This window comes from Myiozetetes cayanensis, unplaced genomic scaffold (genome assembly GCF_022539395.1).
Source record: "Myiozetetes cayanensis isolate MyiCay16 unplaced genomic scaffold, myiCay2020 scf6-25, whole genome shotgun sequence".
Classification (NCBI taxonomy): domain Eukaryota; kingdom Metazoa; phylum Chordata; class Aves; order Passeriformes; family Tyrannidae; genus Myiozetetes; species Myiozetetes cayanensis.
The window spans coordinates 2394000-2420600 of NW_026087853.1; the positions used below are offsets into that span (position 1 = coordinate 2394000).

General features: G+C 43.9%; 1 protein-coding gene across 1 annotated transcript; it reads left to right on the plus strand.

The window, feature by feature from the left end:
- The first annotated feature begins 272 nt into the window (after window positions 1-272).
- NAA30 (N-alpha-acetyltransferase 30, NatC catalytic subunit) lies at window positions 273-21430 on the plus strand. The gene is made up of 5 exons (XM_050334921.1): window positions 273-318; window positions 618-1592; window positions 8875-8998; window positions 11043-11098; window positions 17905-21430. The coding sequence occupies exons 2-5, from the start codon at window positions 621-623 to the stop codon at window positions 18040-18042; spliced, it is 1290 nt and encodes a 429-aa protein (XP_050190878.1). The 5' UTR covers window positions 273-318; window positions 618-620; the 3' UTR covers window positions 18043-21430.
- The last annotated feature ends 5171 nt before the right edge of the window (window positions 21431-26601 follow it).

Here is a 26601-nt window from a genome sequence, read left to right on the forward strand (position 1 = left end):
CCTACATCTCCCTATCCCCGTGTCCCTGCATCCCTATCCCTTCCTATCCCTGTGTCCCTGTATCCCCATAATCCCTCGTGTCCCTGTATCCCCATATCCCTCTATCTCCGTGTACCCGCGTTCCCGCCGCCCTCTGAGGGCTCTCTGCACACGGCCCCGCCCGCGCGCGGCGGCCCGCCCTCCCTCGCGGCCCCGCCCCCGTCTCCAGGCGCCGCCGTAAGCGCGGAAGCGTCGCGCGCGCAGGGCCGGCCGGCGCTGTCGGCGGGCGCTTTACGGCCGCGCTTGGCGGCGGCGGAGCAGGAGCGGCCCGGGCGGGCGGTGAGTGGGGCGGGGGAGGGAGGAGACCCCGGCCCGGAGCCGGGACGGGCCCCGCCCGAGCCCCCGGGGACACCGGGGCGGCCCGCGCGGGCGGCTGCGGGGGCGGCGAGGCGCGGCCCGGGCGCCGCGCGTGCCTTTGTTCGCGCCCCCACCCCCTCCTCCCCTCGCTCCCCGCCGAGCGCGCCCCCACCACCGCCTTCCCCCTTTCCCCCCTTTCCCCGTGTCCTCTGCTCGGCCTGGCGCCCCCCGCCGCCGCCTCCTCCTCCTCCCCGGTGAGTTTGTGTCGGTCTCTCCCGCAGGACATGGCCGAGGTTCCGCCGGGGCCTAGCAGCGTCCTGTCCCCGCAGGGGGACACGCTCTCCCCCTTCCCCGCGGGAGGAGGAGGAGGGGGCGCCGCTTCCTCCTCCTCCGCCGCCGCCGCCTCCTATGCCGCCGCCGCCGCCGCCTGCACCGGCGCCCAGGACGAGGAGGCCGAAGAGGAGGAGGAGGAGGAGGAAGAGGAGGGACCCGCGGGCGGCCGGGAGCGGGAGCAGCAGCGAGGAGGAGGAGGAGGAGGAGGAAGCGGCGACAAGGGGGCCCCGCAGCACCGGCACCACCACCGCCACCAGCACCACCCCCCGCACCACAACCACCAGCTCAACGGCCTCATCAGCCCCGAGCTGCGGCACCTGCGGGCCTCCCTCAAGGGCAAGATCCTGGGCGCGGAGGCCGCGGCGGCCCCCGAGGGGCTGGAGAACAAGCGAGCCAGCAAAACAATGGGCTCGGGACAGCAGCAGCAGCAGCCGCCCCCCGCCGCCCCCGCCGCGGCGCCCTGCTCGGCCCCCCACGCCAACCACCTCCCTCCCCAGGGAAGGACTGCACCCTCTCCTCCTCCTGCCGCTTCCCCCCCTGGGAAAGGGGACAGGAGCCAGCCTGCTGCCACCACCGCGACCGCCGCCGCTGCTGCTGCTGCTAAGACTGCGGCCCGCAATGGGCTGGCGGGAGAGACTGGCTTGGAGGAGGAAGAGCAGGAGGAGGGGGATGAAGGAGGGGAGGAGGAGGAGGAGGAGGAGTCCCTGCAGCTTCTCTCCGGGTCCTTAGCGGCTGCCTGCAGTTTGAAAGGCTCGGGAACGGACTGTCAGCCCGAGGAGGACCTAACGATACGATACGTCCAGTACGAGTCAGAGCTGCAGATGCCCGATATCATGAGACTGATCACCAAAGATCTGTCTGAACCCTACTCCATTTACACTTATAGGTATTTTATCCACAACTGGCCACAACTTTGCTTTTTGGTAAGTGCCCGAGGGGAGGGGAAGGGGTGGCGGGGAGGGCAAGGAGCTGGGAGTGGTTTGGGGCTGGGGAGGAGAGGATGGAAGGGTTTGTGGAAATACTTTTAATAATCTCTCTGTGGATGAGACCGAGCTGTTGTGGAAGTACCTGTCCCCCGGTGACCTGTGCGTGTGTAAGTAAAGCAATGCCCCAAGTTCCTGCGTTTGTTAACACGTGTTTTAAGTGGTGAGGGAAAGGGTTTGAGCACGGGGCTGGCATCCAGAAACCCAAGGCTCCTAATCGAGGTTTTGACATTGACTTTTGTGACCTTTGGTAGCTCGTTTTATTATTCTCCCTCAGTTCCTGGGTTTGGATTTGAAAAAGAAAGTACTTAGTCCACTAATGCCTTACAACAACTGCTTAGTAATTCTTGCACAATGGCTTTAAAACTGACTAAAGCGGGGCTGGCACCTAAATGGGACGTGGTAGGTGGAGAGGAACTGTGAAAGGCTTAGCAGACTTTTTGATCTGTGAGCTTGCTTTGACAAAGACAGGTCCAGCTGTGTTGCTTTCACAGGTGCGATGGTGCTCACAGAAATCCTCGTGTTGCCCAGGTTGTCTCCCTGCACTAACAATCAATTTAGTTTTATATTCTTCCTGCTGCACTACTGAAAGATTGGTTTAGCTGCCCCCCCTCCTCTGCCTTCCTAAATGTTTAGCACTTCTTGTGCCTCAGCTGCTCTTAGGATGATAATTCGTCCACAAGGGTAAGAAAGTGAGTGTAAGTTGGCCTGAGGGGAGTCTGTGCATAGCAAGAGCTTAACTGTGTTTGATTTACTCATTGGAACACTTAACATCTGCACAACAGAACGTTTTGGGGAGCGTGTGGCACTTCCTTGCTAAGGTAAATGATGAATTCTTAGCCCTTGATGTTTTAATCGAGGCTGGACACCTCTCTGAAAGGTCTGGTTTACCCAGAGCCAGGACACCCTCCAGCTCAGGGGTATCTCTGTGAAATTCTGATAGAATGAGTGCAGGAGGTGAGGTTAATGGAGCCCATCTGGCCCTAAACTTCCTGACTGTTCTTGGTTTAGGATCTGGTATAATTTATAGCAGGATTTGTGTGATTTATAGGAGGATTTTCAGAGCTGTGCCTCTTGAAACCCCGCCGAGGGAACACAGTGGGATTACAGGAAGTTGAGCAAAGCATTACCTTCTGGAACACAACAGAATATGGAAATATTGGAGAGCATTGTGGGATGCAGAGTCATGTTTGCCATTACAAGGGTGCTGAGCAGAGCACAGTGGTGCTTTTCAAGCACTGTGTGTGACTGATTTACCTCATACTGAGGAAAAAAAAAAAGCTCCCGAGCAACAAAAGTCCACACTTGGAGCATCAGGTGTATCACTGGCAATGCTGGATACTCTGAGATCACAGTGCACTTGTTTAGGTTTTAAGTCATTATGGGTTTTTTTGTCAGGGAATAACTGCAGAATTTTGTTATGAAAAGAGCAATGACAAGTTGTTTGACAGAGCATTAAAACAGATGATTTCTACTAAGTGCATTCAAAGAATGAGATATCACTCAAGGAAGAGAAAGTGTCTTCAGCTTATTTTGTAGTGACAGCTTCGTTTTTTTGACAGCCTTGAACAACAAAACTTTTCCTGAACTCGGTGTATTTGCCATTCTTTTTGGAAATATGGCACAGTATAAAGCACCTAAAACTGTAGAGAGGAGTATATGGCTGTGAATGTCTAAAGCTTGCAAATCTGCTTAATAATTGGAAGGTCTTGCAGTTTGCTGAGTCAAGTTTCATGGAGTTTGTTTTTTGTGACTGGTTTTAGTGTTTTTAAGGTTTGTTTTTTTTCAGGTTTTCATGAAGACTTTCTCCTCTATAATATTTAATTTGTCCCTGCAGTTAATGGGTTCCTGAACTAAGTCCCTTTAAAATATTTATCTTCAGTCAGGGACTGCATATTCCAATTAGCAGGAGGAGTGTCGGGATGGTGAACGAGAAGCTTAGTGCCTGATCTCACAGAATCATTTGTCTTTAATGGCCTCACTCCCTTCTGGCTTCAGGTTTTGGTTGGGTTCTGATTGTCTTGGGAAAAGGGCTTGGCCTGTGATTTGATTGTATCTGAAAAAAGGTCTGTAAGGGTTCAGCCAATTCCTTTGCTGAATTTCACCCCATTACCGTTTTTAAAGTCTCCCAGTACGTCCTCACCTGTCTTCATTGTGCTCCATGGGCAGATTTCCTTTTCCCTCCCTGTGAGGGAAAAGTACAAATCCACTGTAATTGAAGATGGGATGTGTATTTTCCAGAACTAATCAGCATTTGGCCCTTGCTGATGTTTTATGCAGTGAACCGTCGTTTTCCTATCGTGGCAGTGCAAAGCTGTATTCTGGGGGCATTATTAACTTTACTCCTGATGATTTTTATCTCCTGGGTCGGAAACTTGGGAAGGCCAAGCCAAAACTCAGCAAGTTGCACCGCTGCTTTAGTGGCTGCTGCAGCCCAAGGTGCCACGTGTTTTCCTTTCTGTTCAACTCCCTCCTCCTGGCCTGTGCCAGCCCTTGTGTTCCTCTGATTTGGGGAGCCAAGATAGCCCTCCCACCACAATATTTTTATAAGTGTGTGTATGTTTTAGGGTCATGCTCTGTGGGGGAAGGCACAGGACCAACTTTAACAGGTCACCAATGTGCTGGATCAAACCACTTCTTAACTGTACGCTCAAAGAAGTTCATATTCCAGTTTAAAAGGACACAGAGATACTGGGAATCTTAAAACCCTGCTAATTTTACTGTCAGATTTGTCTGTGTAACTTTTTTTGACTGTAAGGGGTAGCACTGCAGCAACTGAACTGTTGCAAGGTAATAACTTTCTCCTCTATAAATTTCTAGTGGAAGGTGTCCCTGTCCATGGCAGGAGGTTGGAACTAGATGGTCTTTAAGGTGTCTCCCATCCCAAACCTTTCTGTGATTCCATGAACTGTTTAAACTCAGGTTTCACCTGTCTTTGGGAGAGCAGGTTTGCACTATGTGTTTAGGTGTGGATGCTCTGTAAATACTTGGTTTTTACTTATTCCCAGGAGCTCTGTCAGCCCAGTTTCTCTTCAGATGACCCATGATAGCCACTCCTGCCAAAAAATGACAGGGGAAAGGGGGATCTTCTCTTTCACTTGGAGTATTTTTAAGCATCACCACGTATTTGTCCCCACAATGATTGTAAATGCACTTCCAAAGTTGTAGCTTCCTTTTTAAAGTGGGTTTATTTTGCAGCTTCTCGTCTTAGCAGTGTGAAAGTTCCCAAACCTCTATTTAAAACTGATATATTAAATATTTCAGAAAATTGTTCTCCAAATCCTTCAGCGTGGGAGAGGTGAGCTTAGGAAACCTTGCTCTGTGCCAAAGTTTGGATAAGGCAGGATGTAATAAAAGCAGAGATCTGGCTGAGTGCTGTAACCTCTCCTGTAATTCACTGCACCACTCAGCTGCCTTTTAAGAAGAATCTGGAAAATCTGTGCTTTTACTGGATTCCGAGCTTTGCCACCAGCTATAGCAGCGTTTATAATTTAAACTTTCACAAGTTTAAAAATAACCTATTAATTCCATGTAAGTGGTTTTAGATGTGTTGTAAATCCTAAATGACTGCAGTTAAGATCTTGTTTTATGTTAATGCTTTGCTTTTTTTTTTTTTTTTTCTTTAAATTGGATTTTATTCCAGAGTCCCAGTGTACTTGGTGTTGAAATTAAGACTTCTAAGACTCTGTCCCTGTTTTTCAGTTGTGGAAAGCTGGGACGTGAAAGGAAAACCGGAAAAGTTGGGAGGATGTCTGAGAAGTCAGACAGGGCAGATGTAGGAAGAAGTTTTATAGGATTCATTCCCAGTTTGCAAACTCTGTATTCCAGCTTGGTTTTAGGAGTGTTGATGGTTTAAGACACGGGCTGTTGGTGGCTTTGTGAAAGCTTCAGTCACTGCAGCACCTGAGCAGGGATCAGGAGCCAGTGTTGCTATTCCAGCAGTGGGAGAAGGAGTTCCTTGCATGGGAGGAGGGAATTACTGGTGTCCTGTTGTGTAGAGTGGAAGCAGAGGGATGGAGTGGTTTGCCCAGTGTCGGGAAGAGCTCTGCCTGAAGTGCCAGACGTGAGGTTAAATCCATTAGCCTGAATGTATCCTCTAATGGCATTGGGTAACATGATCCCTAAATGTAAGCCAGTTCTTACAGAGCAATGTCTGGGATACTTTGGGATGGATTTTGGTGCAGGTGTGAAAGGAAAATGTGGTGCAGTAGTGCAGGTTCTACTGTGTTTGAGTCATAAAGTATTTAAAATACTTCCCATTTGGGGCCAGTTGCTTGTTTTAATCTTCTTTAAATGGGAACAAGAGTCTCAGGATCTGGGTATTAAATGCATGCTCTAAGGCTGACAGACTTAATGCCATCTTTGCTAATGAAATCAGTACAAATTGATTGATTTTGTGAAAAGTTGTGTTCTTGCTGATTTACAGACGTTTCTGTACTAACTCTTCCAGTATATTAAGATCTAGTTTGTTTTAAACATTTAAACTTATTCATAGGCACAAAGTTGATGCAAATACTGGATGTGGATTCATGTATGTTAATCCTGCTACTAAGAATTTAGGATTGAAGTAAATCTTGTAGTACTCTGCTGGGTTTATGATATATAATAGTGCCTTGGGCTGAATTCTGTTTGTAGGAACTTTTATGTTTAGAAGTCCTCTCATACCTGAAAAGAAAATTTGGCCCATGGTTATCTTTTCATAAATGGTGTTGTGTGGGAGCTACTTTTTTTTTTCTCCTCCTCACTCTCCCTATTTTAGTCTGGAGTTTTTTTTTTTATTTACATAGTTTAACTTTCCCCAGGAAATTAATTACAGAGTTTCACATCACAGTTGAGGTTCATTTCCAGCTCTGGATAAAGGTGGAGAGAAGGAGTAAAGAGAGGGAAGGCAACAAAATAAACCCCTCAAATTGAGGTGGAAATGCAGCACTCCCTTCGTGGGTGGAACAGCCATAGATTAACTGCCAGACTTACCTGCCTAAAGACAGAGAAATAGATGGAAGTGTTTGGGGAACTGGTAACAAAGTCATTCTTTATTCAGCTCTCTGGCAGCAGTGGTAAAACCAGTGGGTATTTGCTTCTTTGATCACTGAAACAAAATTCTTTGCTGTTCATTTAGCATTTTAAACATATGATTCACAAATAGAACTCTTCTAAAAAGGGCCCTAAAACAAGCAAGAACACAGATAGGCAGAGCGTCCAGATTGTCACTACTCTTGAAGTGTGTAAAAAAAAAAAGAAAAAATCTTAAAAATTCTCCACATAGCTGTTAGGATCAACAGTTTGCACGTGTTCACTGGAGGGCAGAGCTATATAACTATAACGTGCTGGTTTGTGGTGTGCTTTTTTTTTTTTTTTTTTTTTGGTGAGGTATAAGATTACATCTAGGTACTCTGCATAATTATAGCAATGTTCTGAGCAGTCTGGCTGAGGATACTCTTTATTTAACTCCCTGGTTTTCTCAGGTCTGAGCCGAGATACAGAGCTTGCCTCGAGCTGAAACTTTGCATGCACAGTTTTAGTATAAGCACAGCTTCTCTTTTCTATGGGACAAAGTGTGTTTTGGAACAAGTGAAGGGCTGCTTAGGGTATTTCAGTCCAGTTAGATCATGCTACAGCTTTTGTTTGTTGTTTTAAAAAATCACTTGTTAGATTGCTCAGGGTTGTTCTTGGATACGTCTTAAAACGTGGTTTCCTGCCAAATAAAAACTTAGCAATAATTACATTTGCTTCAGCTCTATTAGAAATGGAGTTAAGATCATGCTGCATCACAGGGCTTTGGACCTGCAGCTTGTGCATTTTGGGCTGCTTCATTTCACCTTTTGCTACAGCTCCTGGCTGATAACTTGGTTAATAACCCACCATCCAGGTGGAGAATGCTCCAAGACATTATTCTTTTTGGGGTGAAGAGCCTGTGTGTGTGTGAGCCTGCAGGAAGGAACCTTCTGCCCATGGAGTTTCGGCCCACAAGCTGTGTACATAAAGGTTCAGGTGTTTGGAGACTACAGAATTCATACTTAGACTTAGGAGCTGTGGGTTCACAGGTGGGCTGCTCTGAGCCCTGGCAGCACTGGCTCTAGCAAGTCCTTTTTATTTGACATGCCTTGCACTTGTAAAACTTGGATTACCCGGACTCTGTGCCAGCACATGCCTGTGCCAATCATGTGCTGTAGTCCCGGTTTAGCTGCAGCGCTTAAGCCCAGGGCTGGTTCCCCCTGCAGACACAGGTCTGCCTGTGGCATCCACTTACACACCCATATGTGCAATTAGGAGCTTCTTTTTATCTCTGCCCATCTTCCCTGAGTGCCCAGGAATTCCTTCTCCCCTTGGATACTGTCCCGCTCTGAGCATTGCTCGCTGTTGCTGCTGCAGGTTATAATGTCATTAATCCCTCATGCTGCCTAACCCTCCGGTTAACATATGACTCAGTTTTCCTTTCCTTTTCTATTTCATGGTAAAATTCTGCTGAACACAGAGGGCAAGTGTTTGGATAAGTGCTTGGGGAGGAGTTGGGTTCTTTTCTTTTTGGGGGTTTTTCTTAATATTTCAGAGTGACTGCATCTCCTTGACCACAGATCCTGTGACAATGCCATTGGGATTAACTGCCAGTGCACAGCTCTTAACAAATGAACCCTCTGAATAGTTAAAGTGTGTGAAATTAACTGTGCTTTTTTGTTTGTTCTCTGTTGTCATATGACTGAAAACTACCCCTTCCAAAGATTAAATGCAGCAACACTTTCCCCTGATCCTTTGTGGCCTTGACATTAAAACCAGACAAAACTTAAGCACGTTATCTACCACAGCCCTTGTACAGGAAAATTCAGATTATTATAAAATAAGAAGGGACTTTTTTTCCCATTTGCAGGAGCCCATGTGAAAGGGTTGATTTATGCCTTCACCTGGTATTTTATTTTATTTATTTCCCCCTTTTCAATCACACGTGTTCTTACCTGTAGACTTTGTGAAATAATAATGTGATTCTCTCCGGGACAATTCACTGGTTGTTAATTTTAAGTTTATTGGAATGTAATAAAGAAATAAGAGCCTTTTAGTCGTATTAATATTTTTTGAGGTATTTCTAAAATATATTTCGTTATCTTTTTGTAGCCTTTTTATGGAAACAAATTTTCTGTGGTTGTTTCATTTAAAAAAAAAAGAACTTGATTTACTGCTTTTGGAGGCACTGCAGATCCCAAACTGAGAATGTATGTTTGTCTTTAAGGCCATGGTAGGGGAGGAGTGTGTAGGTGCCATCGTCTGCAAGCTGGATATGCACAAAAAGATGTTCCGCAGAGGTTATATAGCCATGTTAGCAGTGGATTCCAAATACAGAAGAAAAGGAATTGGTAAGAAAAGCCTTTTTTTGTTCTTATTTTAAATCCTGTCTTTGGGGTAACTGTAGCTGTCACGAAGATTTAAGCTGAGCTGAACTGGTGGTTTGTCTGTCTGTCTGTCATGCCCGACTTACTCGACCGCACGAGCTCCCCCGTGGCTTCTCTGATTTTGTTAAAATAACCTGAGATGCCCTTTGAGGTTCACACCTGGGGTATGATAAAGCTAAAAAGAAAGGCAGGCAGCAGCCCCTGACCTCAGCCTATTACCCCTGTCAAGTAGCACCAGTGGGAATTGCTTTGTGTTTTTACACATGCCCTCATCACTGTATTTCCATGTCGTGCTCAGGCTCTTCTCTTCAGTGAACTTATTCCCTGGCTTCTCCCTATAAATTATGCATATATTGCCCGTTGGGGAGAATGTATGGAGCTCATTATTGTATTAATAAGTGAAGAAAAATAGCTGTGTATTGTTACTTGAATGATTGAAATGGAGATCTGTTCTGCTGGGAAGTTTCGTGGTAAAGAAATCACTCTTGGCAGGGAGTTTGTCCTCCCTCATTAATCAGTTTTGCCCTGATGAAGGAGATTTTCATTCTGACACCAGTTACCCAGGTTGTCTTAATTAAAGATTTGTTCTTATGGAACTTTAATTTTTTTTTTGTGCTTGTTATTGTGAAATTACATTTTGGAACATGTTTTTAACTTAAAACACAGACGTCAACTTTAAAGCTTAGAAATGTGCTTCACCACTCATTTACACTGAACAGCTCATACTTCTGTGATTAAGGACAGAAAATGACTTCCAGTTGAAAAATACAGTGATACATTGCAGAATATACCACTGTGTTTGCTCTCTTCAAAAAATAACCCCCAAGAAACTTACAGGATATGTATTATCACGACTGTTCAAGCGTGTGCAGGTTTTTTTCCTCTCCAGTGCAAATTCAAAAGCCATTGTTGGTTTCTGTAGTGGAGCAGGATGCTGAGGAATCACTGTCTCTCCTTCCCTTTTAGCTGAGTCATGAAGGAGTCTACCATAATTTAATTGCAGGTGCTTGGATTCATAAGTGCTAATGCTGTTATTATGAAGATCCCTGCAAGATTTTTCCCTCCCTTTAGTCAGTTGGTTATGTTAGAATTGTATAAATGGAATTTATCTTTAAAGCCTTGCTGACTTTAGCATTATATTTGTTGACTTTTTCTTACGTTTGCCACCTTGCCTGTTTCTCAAAGTGTGCTGTTAATCCGAAGATCTGCTTTAAATGTACTACAGTTTCATCATATGTTCAATGAAAAAAATCTTAATTGATTAAAGTTTTGAGAATACTTTCGAACAGTCTCTAGATTCCTTGGGGTTTTTTTTCCTTTTCCTTAGCCTTCTTATGGAAGTGAGATTTATGCAATTTCATTGAACAGCAGTTTTTTCCACTAATAACTTTGAAATCAGCTTCCAATTTCACCCCAATTCTACAGACAGGTAGGGATATTACATTTGTAGAACTGTTGTGAAATAGATGAGAAATAGCAATTAAAAAAAATTAAATTAATGCTTGACTGAGGGGAAGGGATGGGCTTCACCAGTATTATTAAATCCTAGCAAATCCAAAGGGGAGTGAGCCACGAGAAAAGTGGTTTCATGAGCTCTGTTACTAATAGAAGTATTTGTTTTAGTAAGAGGAAATTCCCTTGGAAGATGAATGTCCTTCAAGTACATGCCAGCAGATTTTGACTTGAAATGCAACAAAAAGGAATGAATCACATCTTGGAAGGCTATATATAACACTGTGTTAAGCATAGCAGCCTGTTTCTAATATCCCCATGTCAGAAGAATCTTGCATTTAAGCTGAGTCTCTGGATAACTTGAAGGGTTATTATCATGTTCAAATGTTGAGGCTGCAGCTTGACTGCAACTTCTTGTGTTCTTCTTTCCTCCCTGCCTTCCCCAGGTGTCATGTCATGTAGGTAGCACACATTAGTCATTTATAAAACAGCTTTTTTTTGGGTTTTTTTTTGTTTTGCACTGCAACTCTGACACTGACTGAAATCTGTATTTCAGGTACAAACTTGGTTAAGAAAGCTATTTATGCTATGGTTGAAGGAGATTGTGACGAGGTAAGATTTTCTGAATCAAAAACTTTCATAATGTAAATGGTTTGCATTCTCCTACGTGTGGATTGGTTTCACAGGTTCTTCTTCTACAGGACTTTTTTTCGGTGAGAAATGGCAAGAAGTTCTCAATAATAAAAGGTGGCAAACTTGGTAAGAAGTTCCTTATAATAAAAAGGAAAAGAAATGGCACACATAGGAGATGGATTTTCTAAATTTATCATAAATAACGCTGGAATTCAGTGGGTTTTTTTGTTTTACTTTGTTTAGTTGCTCAGTGTTTTTTGTTTTACTTTGTGAAGCTGCCTTAGCCTTCCCTCCCAGGCACATTTTCCTCCACGGGCTCTGGTTTAAGGAGCTGCTGAGCAGTGCAGCGTGGTGCTGTGTGTAGTCCTGCTCCTGGAACAGGGTGTGCTGTGGTGCTGCAGTGTGGTTTGATCCCAGTCATCAGGCTCTTCTGACACTGCACAGCTTACTGGGTAGCACAAACAGAGCTGGAGTGATTTAGCATGTCAACAAAAACTTGGAAGGAGAGTGACTGTGGAACTTTGCCTGGCCTTAATGTTGTTAGTCTTTTACCACATTACAGTCCCTACTCTCTCTCTCTATATATAAACAAACTGTCTTTATGTGAGGAGCTCTCCCTACATCCATCCTCCTTAATCAGTTTATCTGTCCCTTTGACTCCCATCTCCTCGGCACGATGCAATTGTTGGCTTGTTCCTGACGTGGGAGCCTTTGATCTCTCTGTTATCTTGTTTCAACTGCTCCCTCAATTGTCCCTCTTCCCCGTGGTGAAGTTTCTCATGCAAAGCTACAATTTGTGTCACAGGACTTCTGGGCACTTACTCCTGATTGTTTTTCCCTTGTTGACTCTTGTAGCATCCCTGGGAATGTTCTGACTTTATTCATTGAGATTATTTATTCTTCCCCTCGGATTCCTTCACGGCTCTACTTAAGGGTGTCTTTTTTTTTCACCCCTCTCTAATTGATGTTCAACCTGTAATTCTTTCAGGTTCTTTGTTTTGGCTTGTTGCTTCTCTCATGCTATGTAGCACTTTCTCTAACCTCTTTTACTACTTACTACAATGAACTAATCAAGAAAAGGTTGGTTTGCTTGTTTTCCCCATTGCTTTCCACTGTGGTTTGGAGCTGATTTGCTGCTGCCAGAGTATTCAAGGTTTTAAAAAATTGCTAAATAACTGAGGGCTAGTGGCCACATCACAGCTGGAAAATTGAGATGCAGAGAAGTGAATTGCCCACTGTTGTTAGGGAGTCAGGAGTAGAACTGGCTGTTTCTACTCAAGCTCTGAGCAGCAGTAATTACTGTCTGATTTCTGAATTTGTGTGTGCTCCTTCTCATGTACCTTCATTTCTAAGTTGCTTTTATAAAAATGAAGTAAATGTGCTAAGGGTTGCAGGCTGATCTGCAGCGAGGCCTCATTAAGTCTTAGTCACAGATTTTCATCTCTGGTGCTGTATAAATGCTCTGGATTAGGGGCAGAGGGCATTTCTCAGATACTGTTTCTCTTTAACTGAAGGCCCTACAATTCAAACTCCTTGAAGTGAATGCTGTGGGTGCAGTCATGGTTCAGTTCCAGTCTGAAATCTGTAACCCTGTTTGTGTGGGATGATGATTCCAAACTCATGCCCTGCTTTCGGGGGCTTCTGCATCAGCTGAGTCTTGTGCTGGTGCAGAATTTTGAACTAAATTTTGGAGTGTAGAGTGCAAGCAGAGGATTCTATTGATGTTCTACCCCACCAACACACTGATTTATTATATTTATGTTGGTTTTTTTCCACATACAGGTTATCCACAGCCAAACAGCCAATATCTTCCTGTTTGATTTTTTTTTAAAATTTGCCACCAATTACAGGCTTCCTCCACATACACATGGTGCAAAGTAATGATGATGGTGGTTACTTGTACCACTTGAGTTTTCAGTCCTGACCACAATCTGAAAAATCCAACAAGCCACCTGTTAAAATCTCTGTCCAACTCTTGCTCTCACTATTTTTTACAACAATTTTCAGGAGTTCAGTTTCTGGCTAATTGATGCTTAAAGCTGATCAGAGATGAAGTTGTGCATCACAGTAATTTGTCTCTGTGAGGTGTGTAAACAGTTTAATCAACCCTGCTGCTCTTAAGGTGTTTTCTTACATCTTTTAATAAAATCAGAAGCATGGTGAAAATAAAAAGATGCTGCTACTTGAGATAAGATGAACTGCAGTTCAAAATAAAAAAGCTATTTTCTGAAACCTGCTTGGAATAGGATTAACAACATAAATATGCAGCTGTGGGTGTCATGAAAAATTTCCAAAGGCTGCTTGGAAACTCTTCCCTTCAGTCTAATTATGGAATAGATGCAGTAAATAGACTTAATTTTAATAACTTATGGTGTAGAATCTGATAAATGCTTTGTTCAGTGTGTTGCTCTTCAGAATATCATAAATTGGACTTTTGAGGTATCAGCATTGAGTCCTGAAAAGATAAAGGATTTATACAACTCCACAGATGAAAATCTTGCCACACATCAGTAGTGATTTGTCATTTCAAATATTTCAGTGATATTCCAATATTTTAGCGATTAAGGACATTTGGGTTTGTTTTTTTTTTTCCCTGTAAGCAATTTTACTGGGAATAAACTAAGCCAGGCCTATGGAACAAGTGAGGCAGTTTGTGCTGGATTCCACCCCTCAGAGCTGAGGCAATATCCTTCCACAGGGGTGGTTTCTCTGAGTGGGGTGAGCAAGTGAGGAGGTGAATTGGCTGGAATGGAATCCGTGTGGAGGGGAGGAGCTGCCCCTGGCCTACATTGGAATAGAAACCAGGGAAGTGATCTGAGGTTGGGGGTGGGTGGGTGAACTAGAAATAACCTTCAAGCCTGAAGAAAGTACAGCCTGCTTCGAGCTGGAGTGCCTGGATATAACATTACAAACAAAACTTAGGGATCTTTGGGTTTTATATTAATTTTTTTTTTTACCTTTGTGATTTTCTTGGGCACTTGATATTAATGAATTCTGATATTTGGGGTAGTGAATGCTCAACACCCTGAGTTTCCAGTGAGCCACAGTGATTTAGGATAACCACAGGCTGGTTGCATAGGAGAAGGGGAACTATGGAAATAAATCAGGTGAAGGGGAATAGTTTTGCTCCCAGCCCCAAAGTTGTGAAAGGGTTTTTCTCCTGGTTTAAAAAGGGGAAAGCACGTGCTGACTGCAGCAAGGTGCTGTCTGCCCGCTTTTTGTACATTTCCTTAGTTTTTTCCTGACAGGCAATTTTTCCAAAATTGTGCTGCTGAAGACCTTCCTGTGGAATTGTTACATCCCTTAATTACAATTAGAGAGGAGGAGCTGTTCATTCATATGTGGGTTTTCCATCTGTAACAAATGACTGAGTAATCTGCATACAATTCACTCACCTCATATTACTGAAATAATGTACCGTGCAACTGGTAACTAATCAAAGTGAGACTCTTGTAAGTGGGACTCCTAAAAGCTTTTTTTTTTTTCGTAAGCAGAATGTAGAGCATGAAAAGGAATTGTGAGTTCCTATGGAAACTTCAGGTTGATTTTGAGATGAGGTTTTTTTGACCACACCAGTGACACGTTGACACTGGTGTCTTTCTAATTCAGTACCACACTAGTAAAAATTAAATGTGTATTTTTATAGAGTCCTATTTGAAATCATTACATTATTAATATTTTAGTTTTACCTTAATCTATAAATCATCTAAAGGATGAAGTGTTATATTTTGGGCACTGCCTTTCTTTAAAAGTTAAGGCAGTTAAATTGATTGAGGACACCATAACTTGAGTCTGATGATATGTCAGACTTGAAAGTAAGAACAGTGAGTGCTGGGAACACTTTCTTCATTTGCTTATTTGGTTTGGCTGTATCCTTGCCATGTCTTGGTTTTTAAACTTGAGTTCATTCACAGTTTGAACTGAAGAAGCAGGAAAGCTTCACCACTCCACTTATCCTCAGCTTAGGAATAAATTCAAGGTATGAAAATGTAGTAACAAGGAACACTGGGCTCCACTCGCACTGTAGAACATTTCTTGCTTCTAAACCCAGGTAAAATTAGAGGGTTGAGCTGAAAGGTTTATGATATTTAAGATTAAAGAGAAAGTAACAACCTTCAGAAAGTTGCGACTTGAGCAGAAAATGCTGTTAAATGCAGTCCTTTGCTGCTCTCCAGGGGGGATGTGATTGCGCTATCAGAGATTTAACAGGCATGTGAGTACAACAGAATCGACCCCAGAAGGGCAGGAATAAATGTGGTGATTGAAGGTTTGGAGCTTGATTGAAAATCTCACACAGGAAGAGGTGCATTCTTCACCAAACAAAGCTAATGAAATTTGAATAAAATATGCCTGTGTTTCCCGTTTTGGCAATAGAAACCTGTCTTTAGCTGCAGCATGTTGAGATCAGGGAATTACTTTTCATTGTGCTGAGACTTCCTTAGAAATACCAGAGCAAATCTCCTGCATTTGCTTTCAAGATGAGCATTCACTCAGGTAGTGGGATTCCAACAAACCTGTATTTCAACATTTAACCACTCCCTTCAGTTCAACCACCTGCAGTGTTGGAAGGGTTTTAGCACTGCAAGGTGTCGGAGCTTGCAGTTGAAAAGAGATTTGTTATATCACTGTGCCAGGTTACTAAACTTCCGAACGTGAATGCCATTTGTAGCTAAGAATTCAAATAATCCTCTGCATGGTGGATTTACATGGGTCAGATATCCTTTCTGGCATTAAAATTCTGGTTTGAATTTGAATTAAGGAGCTGTACAATGTGTAGAAAATAGCAGTCTCCAGGAAAATTATTGTGCTTCCATTATTAGCTGTAAGTGAACAGTTATTATCCACTTTAATGGATAAGGATGTTGAGTACTCCATCAAGTCACAAGACTTGATAGTAGTGCTCTGTGAAGTGCCAGCTAGAGAAATTCAGTCCCTAATTCTTGCCACAGGACTAAGAATTGAATTAGGTTGTCCTGAGTGTACAGCTCTGCCCTGCTGTAATTTAAGAACTCTGATGATTAATATTTTAATGTGTGACTCTTAGTTCCTTTTTGTAAAACGAGCTACTTCCAAGTCTTACATTGTTCAGCGGGTTGTTTATCGTTCTTTCAACATCCTCGTGCTGAGAAGCACAGGTGGAATAATCCCTTGGAATGTGGTTAGAGCAGCTCGAAACTCGAGTCAAATCTATACATCAAATGGGTTTTCAGATCTCGTTGGAGGTGGCCAGTGTAGGCACTGCCTGCCTCCCTCCTTCACACCGCTGTAGCCACCCCTCAGGCTGCAGAAAACAACCCCCATGGAGAGAAAAAGGGAAAGTTTTGTGCCAGTTGGCTTTGGAAGGAGCTCAGCAACCAGCCTGGAGGGCTGGCAGGAGAGGTGAGGGGGAATGGGAATGTGCACCTGGAGGCATTGGGGGCTGCAGAGGCCAGAACGTAGATTGGCTTAAACTGCTCTACAAATCCAGGCTGAAATTTTGGTCCTGTATTTCCATTCTGTGCTCGTCCTGCAGAGACCATCAGCTCCTGTTTGATGTGTTCATTGCCATGGGGATGTATGGAATTAATTGAGTCACATTATTAGTTCAGCCTGTGTTCTTGGGCAACCAGGACCTGTCCTGAGGAGCAGAATCCTTAAAGAGATGAGTTGGAGAGCAGTAAAGAGGCAGAGCGAGTTTTTATTATGTGGGCTGGGTTTGGGATCAGCAGTTATGGCAGAGCTCTGTCCAGTGCATGTGGAGGAAAGAGGGAGGAAATTCAGAGGGAGATACCTGAGTTTGTTAAGTAACTTCTTGTTAAATAATGCCAGTGTATTTCTTTGCCTGTATTTGAGACTTCTGGGGCAATTTCAGGTCTTTGCTTAATTTGGGCTGCACTTCCACTTGGATTTGGTCTGAGTTATTGCTGACAGGTGCTCCTGCAACTGGGATCTCACAACACAGGCAGGGAAAAAAGATGGGAATAGATGCTCTTTCTTCCTGGTGTGCCCTCTGATTTGTTTGGGGTATCTGTTGGTACCCAGGTTGGATGGGACCCTGAGCAACCTGGTCTAGTGAAGGTGTCCCTGTCCGTGGCAGGGGATCGGAATGGGATGGTCTTTAAGGTCCCTTCAAACAATCTGTGACACTTGTGTTGAGTACAAATACTCCTTGCAAACATTGGATCTGACAGCTGGTATCAGTCTGAAGCTTTTATCTAAATCTAATGAATTAGGGGTCAAAGATATTAAATAATTAAACAAATCCTCCTGTGCCAAGTTCTTGTGACATGCGGAGCTTCAGTTGCTCATTCAGAGTATGTTTTGGACCTTCACCTGTGGTTGCTTGGATTTGGGTGGGGGGTTTTTTTGAGGGGGAGGGGGAATGCTGGGAGATGGGGGCTGTTTGGGATTTATTTGTTGCTGTGTTCTTTACCCCAGTTATTAGGGGTGGTGAGCTGAAACACTATTTGCAGACAAGAACTAAAATCCTGACACATCATTTACAATCACAGTTGTTGTTTAACTGCTGGGTTTTTTAAATGTTTTTTTAAAAGTGCTGTTTTTTTAAAATGTGGGGACAGGAAGCTCGAGTGTGGGGACGGGAAGCTCGAGTGTGGGGACGGGAAGCTTAATGTGGAAATATTGCTTCATGAAGTAAGGATATAAGGAGGAATCAATTGCTGATAAATGCACCTTTAAATAAAACCTCTGAAATGGGTTCAGTGGTCACGTATTTGCATTTTCTTACTAAACTAACACGATCTACTCAGCTAACGCCGCTTTTTCTTCCTTCTTTCCCCTTCCAGGTTGTATTGGAAACAGAAATCACAAATAAGTCTGCTTTGAAACTTTATGAAAACCTTGGTTTTGTGCGAGACAAGAGGCTGTTCAGATACTATTTAAACGGAGTTGATGCACTGCGTCTGAAACTATGGCTGCGTTAGGAGAGCCCAGCCCACGGAGCGACCGCCGGCCCCCGGCAGCGCAGAGTCGGCCTTTGCATGCCGAGCAATCTGTTCCCAGAATTGCTTCGCAGGTGGACTTAGTGATTCCCATGCAGCTCTTCAGAAAACCCGTCAAAGTGTCCCCGTTTTTTGAGTGTCGCACATTTTTCGTTGCACTTGGGCATGGCGCGTTTGTTCCGAATTAAAAGCCGGTTCTTTCCGACTCCCGAGTCCTTTTGGTACCAGCCAGAGATGTGCCAGTTGACAGCCAAGATAACGTTCGTTCATCTGCAATTACCGACTTGTACTTGACGTACACAGAACCTGTATGGGAAAAGCCACTTTTTGGTTCCAGAAAATTAAAAAAAAAATAAATAAAAATCACACACACACACACACACAAAAAAAAGCCAACGTAGCTTGTAAAATTCTATAAGTATACTAACATTTCATACCGAAATTGCCATAGTTTTCTGGGGAAGAAGAAGAAGAAGAAGAAAAAAAAGTAAAAAAAAAAAAAGGAGGCTTCAATTTTAGGTTTTATTTTTCAATATTGAATTTTTTTTTCCATTCTTAAATATTGGTACCTCAGTGATTAGTGAATGAAAAAATGTATTGTAGGGTGGGGTGTGTGTTACAACGAGTAACAGTAACCATTAAATTGCGTCTGCCAGTGCCTGTATAGATAAGTATATTTGTCTTCACCTCTGAGTTTGGAGTGCATGCTTTTATTCTTTTGCTTTCTTCAATTGTCTTTGCAAGGAAAAAAAAAAAAAGAAACAAATTCTGCTTTTATTTAAATTCTGGATTCGATAATAAGTTATTTCAGATTTTTATAATTTGGATGCTTCTCCCAAATGAGGGTTTGGAAGGCCCTTCTTATAGCAAGAAACGTAAGCTATTTTGAAAACCTTGAGTAGCTGCTAAAAGAGAACCTGATGGCACCAGTGAGTCTCTGCTGGGTTTGGATGCACTTTTTTTCATTAAAAGAGTGAGGGACTTTAAAAAGAAAATATAGAAAATTAATGTAAATTGGTATGATTTTTATTTAATCGAAATTATTGCTAGAAGCTCTGAAAAACAGCTATTTTAAGATAGTTGGAACAATTTTTTTTTTTGTTTTTCAGATTCAGATTGCTTTGCTTCAGTGTTCTAAAATGCTTCGATCTTTGGTTCTTGGTCTTGGAAATAAATTTCAAGGTGTATTGTATGCATTTTTAGCTGCTCTCATTTTCTCTAAACTTCCATGAGCTAAATTATCGGGGGATTATTTCCCCCCCCCCCCTCCTCCAAAATCAAAGCAGCGGGGAAGGAATTCTCTCTCCCTTTCTCTTTTTCTCCCATTTGCTCTTGCTCTGTTTTTTCTCTTTATTTTTCCCCCCTCTCTTTAATTGGGCTTACAGAAGTTTTATAACACCCATCAGTTTTGGGTTTTTTTCAGTAATTAGGTGTCGAGGCTTTCTTGTTCCATGTGATTCCACAGCCCAGTTCTATGAATCGGTTGGGTTGTTTGGTTTTTTTGTTTGTTTTTTTTCCCCCAAGGTATTAGTTGACTTATGGAAACACCTCTATAATCACAGATATTGCAGGATATTCTGAGTTGGAAGGGACCCACAAGGATCATGGATTCCAACTCTTAAGGGAATGGCCCGTACAGGGATGGAAAGGATGAACTCTCTGGAGTAGAGTGAACTCTTCAGATTTGCCTTACTACACTTTTTTGTTTCTATCTTTAGGGTTTGGTTTGAGTCACGGGGTTTGTTTTCTTTTTTTTTTTCTTTTTTTTTTTTTCTTTTTGCTAATTACACTTTAAAAAACACAAAACCAACAAAACCCCTACCTCCAGTAACATTTGGAAAAAAAAAGAACCCTGTGCAGGAAAAACTGGATTTAAAGCAAAGCCGCCTTTTGCACAGACCAATTGCACATGGTGATGGACGTTTCTTACCATGTACAAATCATGAGTTGTATTTGGAAAATAAAGGTTTTTAATCGAAATTGGCCCTTCTGAGTTTTCTGCTTGTAGACACCATCTGTGCTTTCGAGGGGGCTTGTCCCCTCAGCAAAGAAAACTCATGTTCAAAAGGGTGCCCAGGACAAAGCGTTGTGCAGGGGAGTCTGGCGCTCCCACGACCTGTCAGCGTGAAGCCTGTGTGTTGCCACTGCTGCCTTGTAACATGACAAAATTTTGTTATCCCCATCCCTCAGGTCTGCCAGTTTTTCTGGATGGCTTTTCAGGAGTTTTCATCATTGTTTTTAAGATTTAAACGTTGGTAGGGAATCAGTTGAGTCAGGTTTCTCTCAGCTGTGGTCCAGGACGTAATGACTGCTCTGGGTGGCTTGAGCTGAGGAGACAGATCAGGGAGGTTTCATGCCATACAAGCAGCTGTTGGACTTGTATCACAAATTCCAAACTGGGCTGTCTTGTGTGTCTGCTGATGTTTAAATCTGAAAAGCCAGACAGGCAAGTTTTTCTGTTGGTTAATATTTAAGCCGTGGGTGTCTTCACATTCAAAAGCCGGCTTAGAAGTGAACTGAAATCGCTTCTCGCTGCCAAAACCTGAGCAAACTTCAAATACAATTCTGGTTGTTTATTGTAAGAAGTAGCTGTTGCCATGCACGTTTTGAAAATACTGCACAAAGCAGGTGCAGGTCTCCCTTTCTTTTTCCAAGGAGCACAATGGCCTGAGAGGTTCTGCCATCGCTGCTGCGTCACACACAGTTCACCACCGAAGGCACTGGAGCTGCATGTGTTGGGTCACACTGATCAGATCTGTTCTCTGTGTTGCTTGGGACTGGGATATCAAGTGGGAAGTCCTGAATTTGCAAACAGCTTTTCAAAAGGAACCTAGCAAGGAAAAGTTGGTTATTTCTCCTGTCTGTTGCTAAAACACAGTCCTCTCTCCCCCACCCCCCCCGCCCCTCCCTTGCCTTTTGCATTGACAAATCTTAACGAAGGAGTTGTTTGCTTTTATATTTAAATTTGCCCAGATGTTGCTACTGGCTGACATGTCAGTCTGGATGTTTGCATTATGTTGTTTTTCTTTAGGATATCAGGTTCATCACCTGCAAGGCATCACGGAATTGGCGTCACGTCGTACGTCACAAACTATTTTTCAGGGCACTGCAAGACGTTGCTACAACTCAGTGCTGTGTTGGAAAAGATTCAGGTCTTGTATAAACATTACAAGCTCTGTTGGAGTTCAGGTATCAGGTGGGCATCTATGAGAATAGCAAGTGTATCTCGAAATACTGGACTGCTGTTTTGAGTGGATTATATTCTTCTGTCCCTTTATCCTTTTTGATGAGAACAAAAACAGTGGGGTTATGAAATGTACAAGTTGTCTAAATACAATGCAGTCAAATAAATGGTTAAGTTGTTTATCTATTTCCTTTTCAATGGGAATGTTCTAATGATTGTTTTGCTTTGTCTGCAAAAAAATACAAATACACATTTGCTCAAGGTCAGGCTGGAGGAGCCTGGTCTGGTGGAAGGTGTCCCTGCCCATGACAGGGGGTTGGAATGAGAGGGTCTTTAAGGTCCCTTCTGCCCCCAACCGTTCCAGGATTCTGTGATTAGGAAAGGTGAAAAAAATTTTTACAGGAGAAAGTTGTTTATTGCTACTTGATTGAATTATTTCTGTGCCTGTGTTGGGAGCACCTTGAAACAGCATTTATCTGAACATCAGTGTCACAGCTGAACCAGAATGGGTCCTTTTGTCATGACCATTGGGTCATGACTAACTCAGTCACTCTGGACTCTCCTGGGAGGTAAGGAATGGGGGTGGTCATTGTTTCAGCTGCAATAAGCAAGAGCTGAGAACTCACTCTTAAAAAGCATACAGGGAAGCCTGTTTATTTTGAAAATCCTTTATTCCCTTTACCATTATGTCCAGGCTTCTAAAACTGAAGCATTTGCCAGCAAGGCTCGTGCCTGTGTGGCTGTGCGTGTGAGAGGTGTGCAGGTCACTGAAAGTTGTACCCAACTTCTCCTGGAGGGAGCTGCTCATCTGCCAGGAGCTCCAAGGCTTCTTCCAGTTTCTTTTCTGATTTCTTACAGCTCCCAGTGCCTGAAGGGGCTCCAAGAGAGCTGGAGAGGGGCTTTGGACAAGGGCCTGGAGCGATAGGACAAGGGGGAATGGCTTCAAGCTGACAGGATGGGTTTAGATTGAACATTAGGAAGAAATTCTTGGCTGTGAGGGTGGTGCAGGCCCTGGCACAGGTTGCCCAGAGAAGCTGTGGCTGCCCCATCCCTGGAAGTGTTCCAGACCAGGTTGGACAGGGTTTGGGGCAACCTGGAAGGTGTCCATTCCCATGACAGGAGGTGGAACAAGATGATCTTCGAGGTCCCTTCCAACCCAAACCGTTCTGGGATTCCATTATTCTAATGATGATTCTCCAAATGTTTGGCCCTTGCAGGTTGGCTGGAACACATAAATCTCCAGGTGGGAGATGCAGATTTAAATTCCAGCTCTGCATCAACCAGAAGTTCTATCCTGGAAATCGGAAATAATCCATCAATGTAAACAACCCAAAGAGCAACAAAAAAAAAATTGTCCAAAATGGTTTTGTAACTTTTGTGATAGCTGTTTTTCCTACTTTCTGCACCACCTAATGCCTTAAATTTGGGAGTTTTCTTAAAAAAAAAAAAAAAAAAAAAAAGGCAGGAAAAGTCCATTCTACTGAATTGAACACTTCTCTTTGGGTGATGAAGACTGGGAGAAGGTGACAAAGAGGAAGCAGTGACTAAAGATTGAATATGGAGCTTAATATTAAATGGTTTCTACTAAGATACCACCTGCTGCTTCCTTATTTTTTTTACTAATAAGAGGAAGGATAAAAAAGTAGATGACTGAGCAGCTTTGCTAAGAAAGACTTATGCAAAGCTGAAATTGTTACTGATACTTAATTACAATAAAATAGAAACAAAATATTCTGAGTTGGAAGGAACTCAAACGGATCATCAAAGTCCAACTCCTGGACATATTTTATATTATATTTATTATAACATGCCATGCAATCCCTTCCAGATAGTACTCTGCTAATCCATGCTCAGTCCACGTGGGCACACTCCTTTCCAGGAGTAATTTAGGGAAGCCAACTAATTGAATACTCTCGTGTTGCCACAGCTCCCTCCCCAGGGATGGAAAAGGCTCTTGGTCTAAATCAAAATTAGCCTTTAGTATTGGCAAGAATGAACAAATGAGCCCTCAGGGTTTGATGCACTGGATGAAAGGGGTTGATGTGTCGCTTCTGAGTCGCTCTGAGTGTGCTCCAACCTCCTTGACTCGGAGCAGAAGGGTCTGCTGGAGGAGCTCGTTATGTTGAGAAGAAAACCAGCTGCTCTTCAGCCAAATTAAGGGTGTCCTTCTCCCTCCTCTCCCTTCTCCCTGCTGATCCAGGGCTCCTGCAGCTTTCCTGGGAAGGAATGGCAGTTTCAGGTTCAGCCCTGCTGCTGCTGGTCAGTGATGCAGTTCACCAGAAAATAGGATGTATTTTTTTCTCCACCCCGTTTTTTCACGCAGGTGACTTGATCCCAAAGCCTCTCGGTGTCCTTGGGTCCGAAGTCTCTCCCAGGGCTGGCACAGAGCTGCATTTTTTACAGCAATAAACTGAGCTTGTTGGGGATGAGTGAGCTGGGCTGTCTGAAAATGTAAAACAGCCTCCAGAATTGAGTAAATTGGGAAGTGGTTCAAGCCACAAATGGCAGTTGGAGTGGTTTTCTGCAAATAGAGATTTTTATCTCGCTCTCTGAGAGTGACAGTCAAAGAACTGCTCTCTTGGGGCTGGAAAAGAAGTTCTTCATTACAGGAAACAGGCCTGGATATGATGAAAAAGAGAAAGTGCTCTCCTTAAAGGATTTTTTTGTTTGATTGTTTGTTTTATCGAAGGGAAAATTGAAGAGCAGGCGATTCCCTCTCAATGAACCAGCCACTATTCCAGTGGTTTAATTTCTAACCTGATAAATGGAATATGTAGAGGACCTTTACAGAGGTGCTGCCTTGCACTGGGCTGCTCTGGAGTCCCAGTACTCTCAGTCCTCTGTCCTGTGTCAAAATAGGCCAAAAATATATTTACTGAAATGTCAAACTTCAGTGTTTTGGCTCTGTCCGTTTGGAAATAGCTTTTTTCTCTCTTTAACAGGAATTCTGTAGTCCTCTGTGAGATTTTTTTTGCAGTATACTGCGTGTTCTTGGAAAGTCCTGCAGAAGAAGTGCCCTCAGAAAACTTTTCCAGCCTCAAAATCCCAGGAACATTTTGAAACCTACAGAAAGAGCCCTTTTTCTCTGAGAGTGACTTCTCCCATTTTTTTTTTTTTTTGCTCACCAGCTAAAGAGCTTAGTAAATGCTTCCAAGCATGGAAATAAAAAAAATCAAAGATCTGGAAAAAACATTTTTAAACTATCTTTTTAATGATCTTTTGCCAGCTTCACCCCTCTTCCACCCCTGCTCCAGCTTGGCAAACTTTTAGTTTCGAGCTGTTTTGACACGGAAAGAAGGTATTAGTGTGGGGAAGGTTTCTTGGGTAAACAGTTTCCAGGGAGATTTGAATTTTTTAAGCTGCAAATGTCTTGAAATGCAGAGATTTTCTGAGGTTTCTTCTGGTTGTACCTGGGCCCAAAACACCCTTCTGTGAGTGTGCATCAGAAATCCAGTGGGATTGCTGGGGCTGGATTACACGGAGTTGCTTCCAAAGCATTCCCTGTTGTCTGATGGTGCTTTTGGAAGTTCTCTCTGTGTCTGTGCAGGGACAGATCCCTGAGCAGCCATCCCACCTCATCCGTGGGCAAGGAGCTGGGGACAGCTGTGCAGTCACTGGGATGCAGTTGGCATCGGGCAGCTGGTTCAGGGCAGGTGGGGAAGAAACGCAGTCCTCAGGCTGGGAGGAAACTGAGGCAGGAGAGGCTGGGTGTGCTGGAATCCTTTGGATACTCTGGAAATCAGAGGCAGGTGCTGTCATCACACCTTGGAGCACATGGATTGTCCGAGTCTCGTACAGGTGGGGGGCTTTGGGTGCTCTGTGGGGGTGAATCCTCAGGAAACCCACCAGAAAAAAAAATCAGTTCTGTGATTATGTTGCCTAAACTGGGAGCTGCACGCTTAAAACACCGGATCACATGGTGGGAGAAATGCAGGAAAAAGGGCAAAGCGAGGATTTGGTTTGGGAGTTACGATTTAGCAGCACTTGGGTATTACAGGAGCCTGACCTCGGGGACTTGGGCCAAAGCAGTTTTTGCTGGGGACTTTGTGCAGCCACGGGGATTAATCCTTAAAGCTGGTCCTGACACAGGATGGGGCCTCTGACTCCTGTGACTCAGCTGGGGCTTGAGGCTTAGACCACCTCACTTTGCCAAACAGAAACCAAATTTTTCTTTAAAACTGGGACTCGAGGGAAAAATGGTGAACCACAGTAGGTTCCAGCTAAGAAAACAGTACTAGAGCAAACCATCCTTTAGTGGTCTCCTGAAATAGCAGCTACATCAGAAGGTGCCTCAGCCCAGGCAGCTCTCTGAAGCCTTTCTGGATCAAGCAATAGCTTTAGTTGGCACTTCTAAATCCCTGCTCCCATCACAGCCATCCTGGCTGTCACCCTGCCCTGGGATGTGGCTGCACAAAGAGCAGAAGGACCCCCTGGCCATGGAATTACAGCCACACTCATATCCCCACGTTTTTTTGGCCAGTTTCCCCATTTATTCCTGTTTTACAGCAGGAGATTTCCCCAGTTTTCCTGCAGACCCAGGTACTGAAGATGTGGATGCAGGAATTGGGAGTAGATTTGGCATTGTTTGGGCTCTAAACATGTGGATGCAGGGCTGGGGGCTTCAGAATTCTCCTGGTCTCATCTCCTAGGGAACAAGTGACAGGACAAGAGGAAGCAGCCTCAAATTATACCAGGGGAGGTTTAGATTGGATACCAGTGAACATTTCTTCACTGGAGGGATGGCCAGGCACTGGCACAGCTGCCCAAGGCAGTGGTGGAGTCCCCATCCCTGGAGGGATTTAAAAGCCATGCAGATGTGACACCTGGGGACAGTGGTGACCTTGGCAGTGCTGGGGGAATGGCTGGACTCGATCTTAGAGGGCTTTTCCAACCTGACTGATTCCATGATTTTCCACATCCTCACTCTGAATTCGTGGTGGTCACTAAAAATCCCTGGGATACAGACCCTGGACAAAGGATTTGTCTTTTCAAGAGAAACGATTCATTCAGAGTACCTACCCCAGGTTTTGCTCCACGTTACCACCTTTCCAAGTCAAAATTTAGCACAGCTCAAGACTTTTCTCCTCTCTGAAAGGCTCTGTAAAGCTTCCAGCTGCTTTGCACTTCCGCTGGCTCCCGTGGCTGTGCCCCACACTGCTCTTTATCTGGTTCAACAAGTGCTACCAGGCTGCTTTCTGAAGACCTGGAGTGTCTGTGCCGTGTCTGGATTCTGCTGGGAGCCCGTTCCCCCACGGCCTGTGCCATCCCACTCGTCCCTGCTGGGGGAATAATCTGCAGCAGCAGCTGCTGCTAAGAGCTTTACATAGAAATGAGGCAAGAGAAGGTTGTGATACACA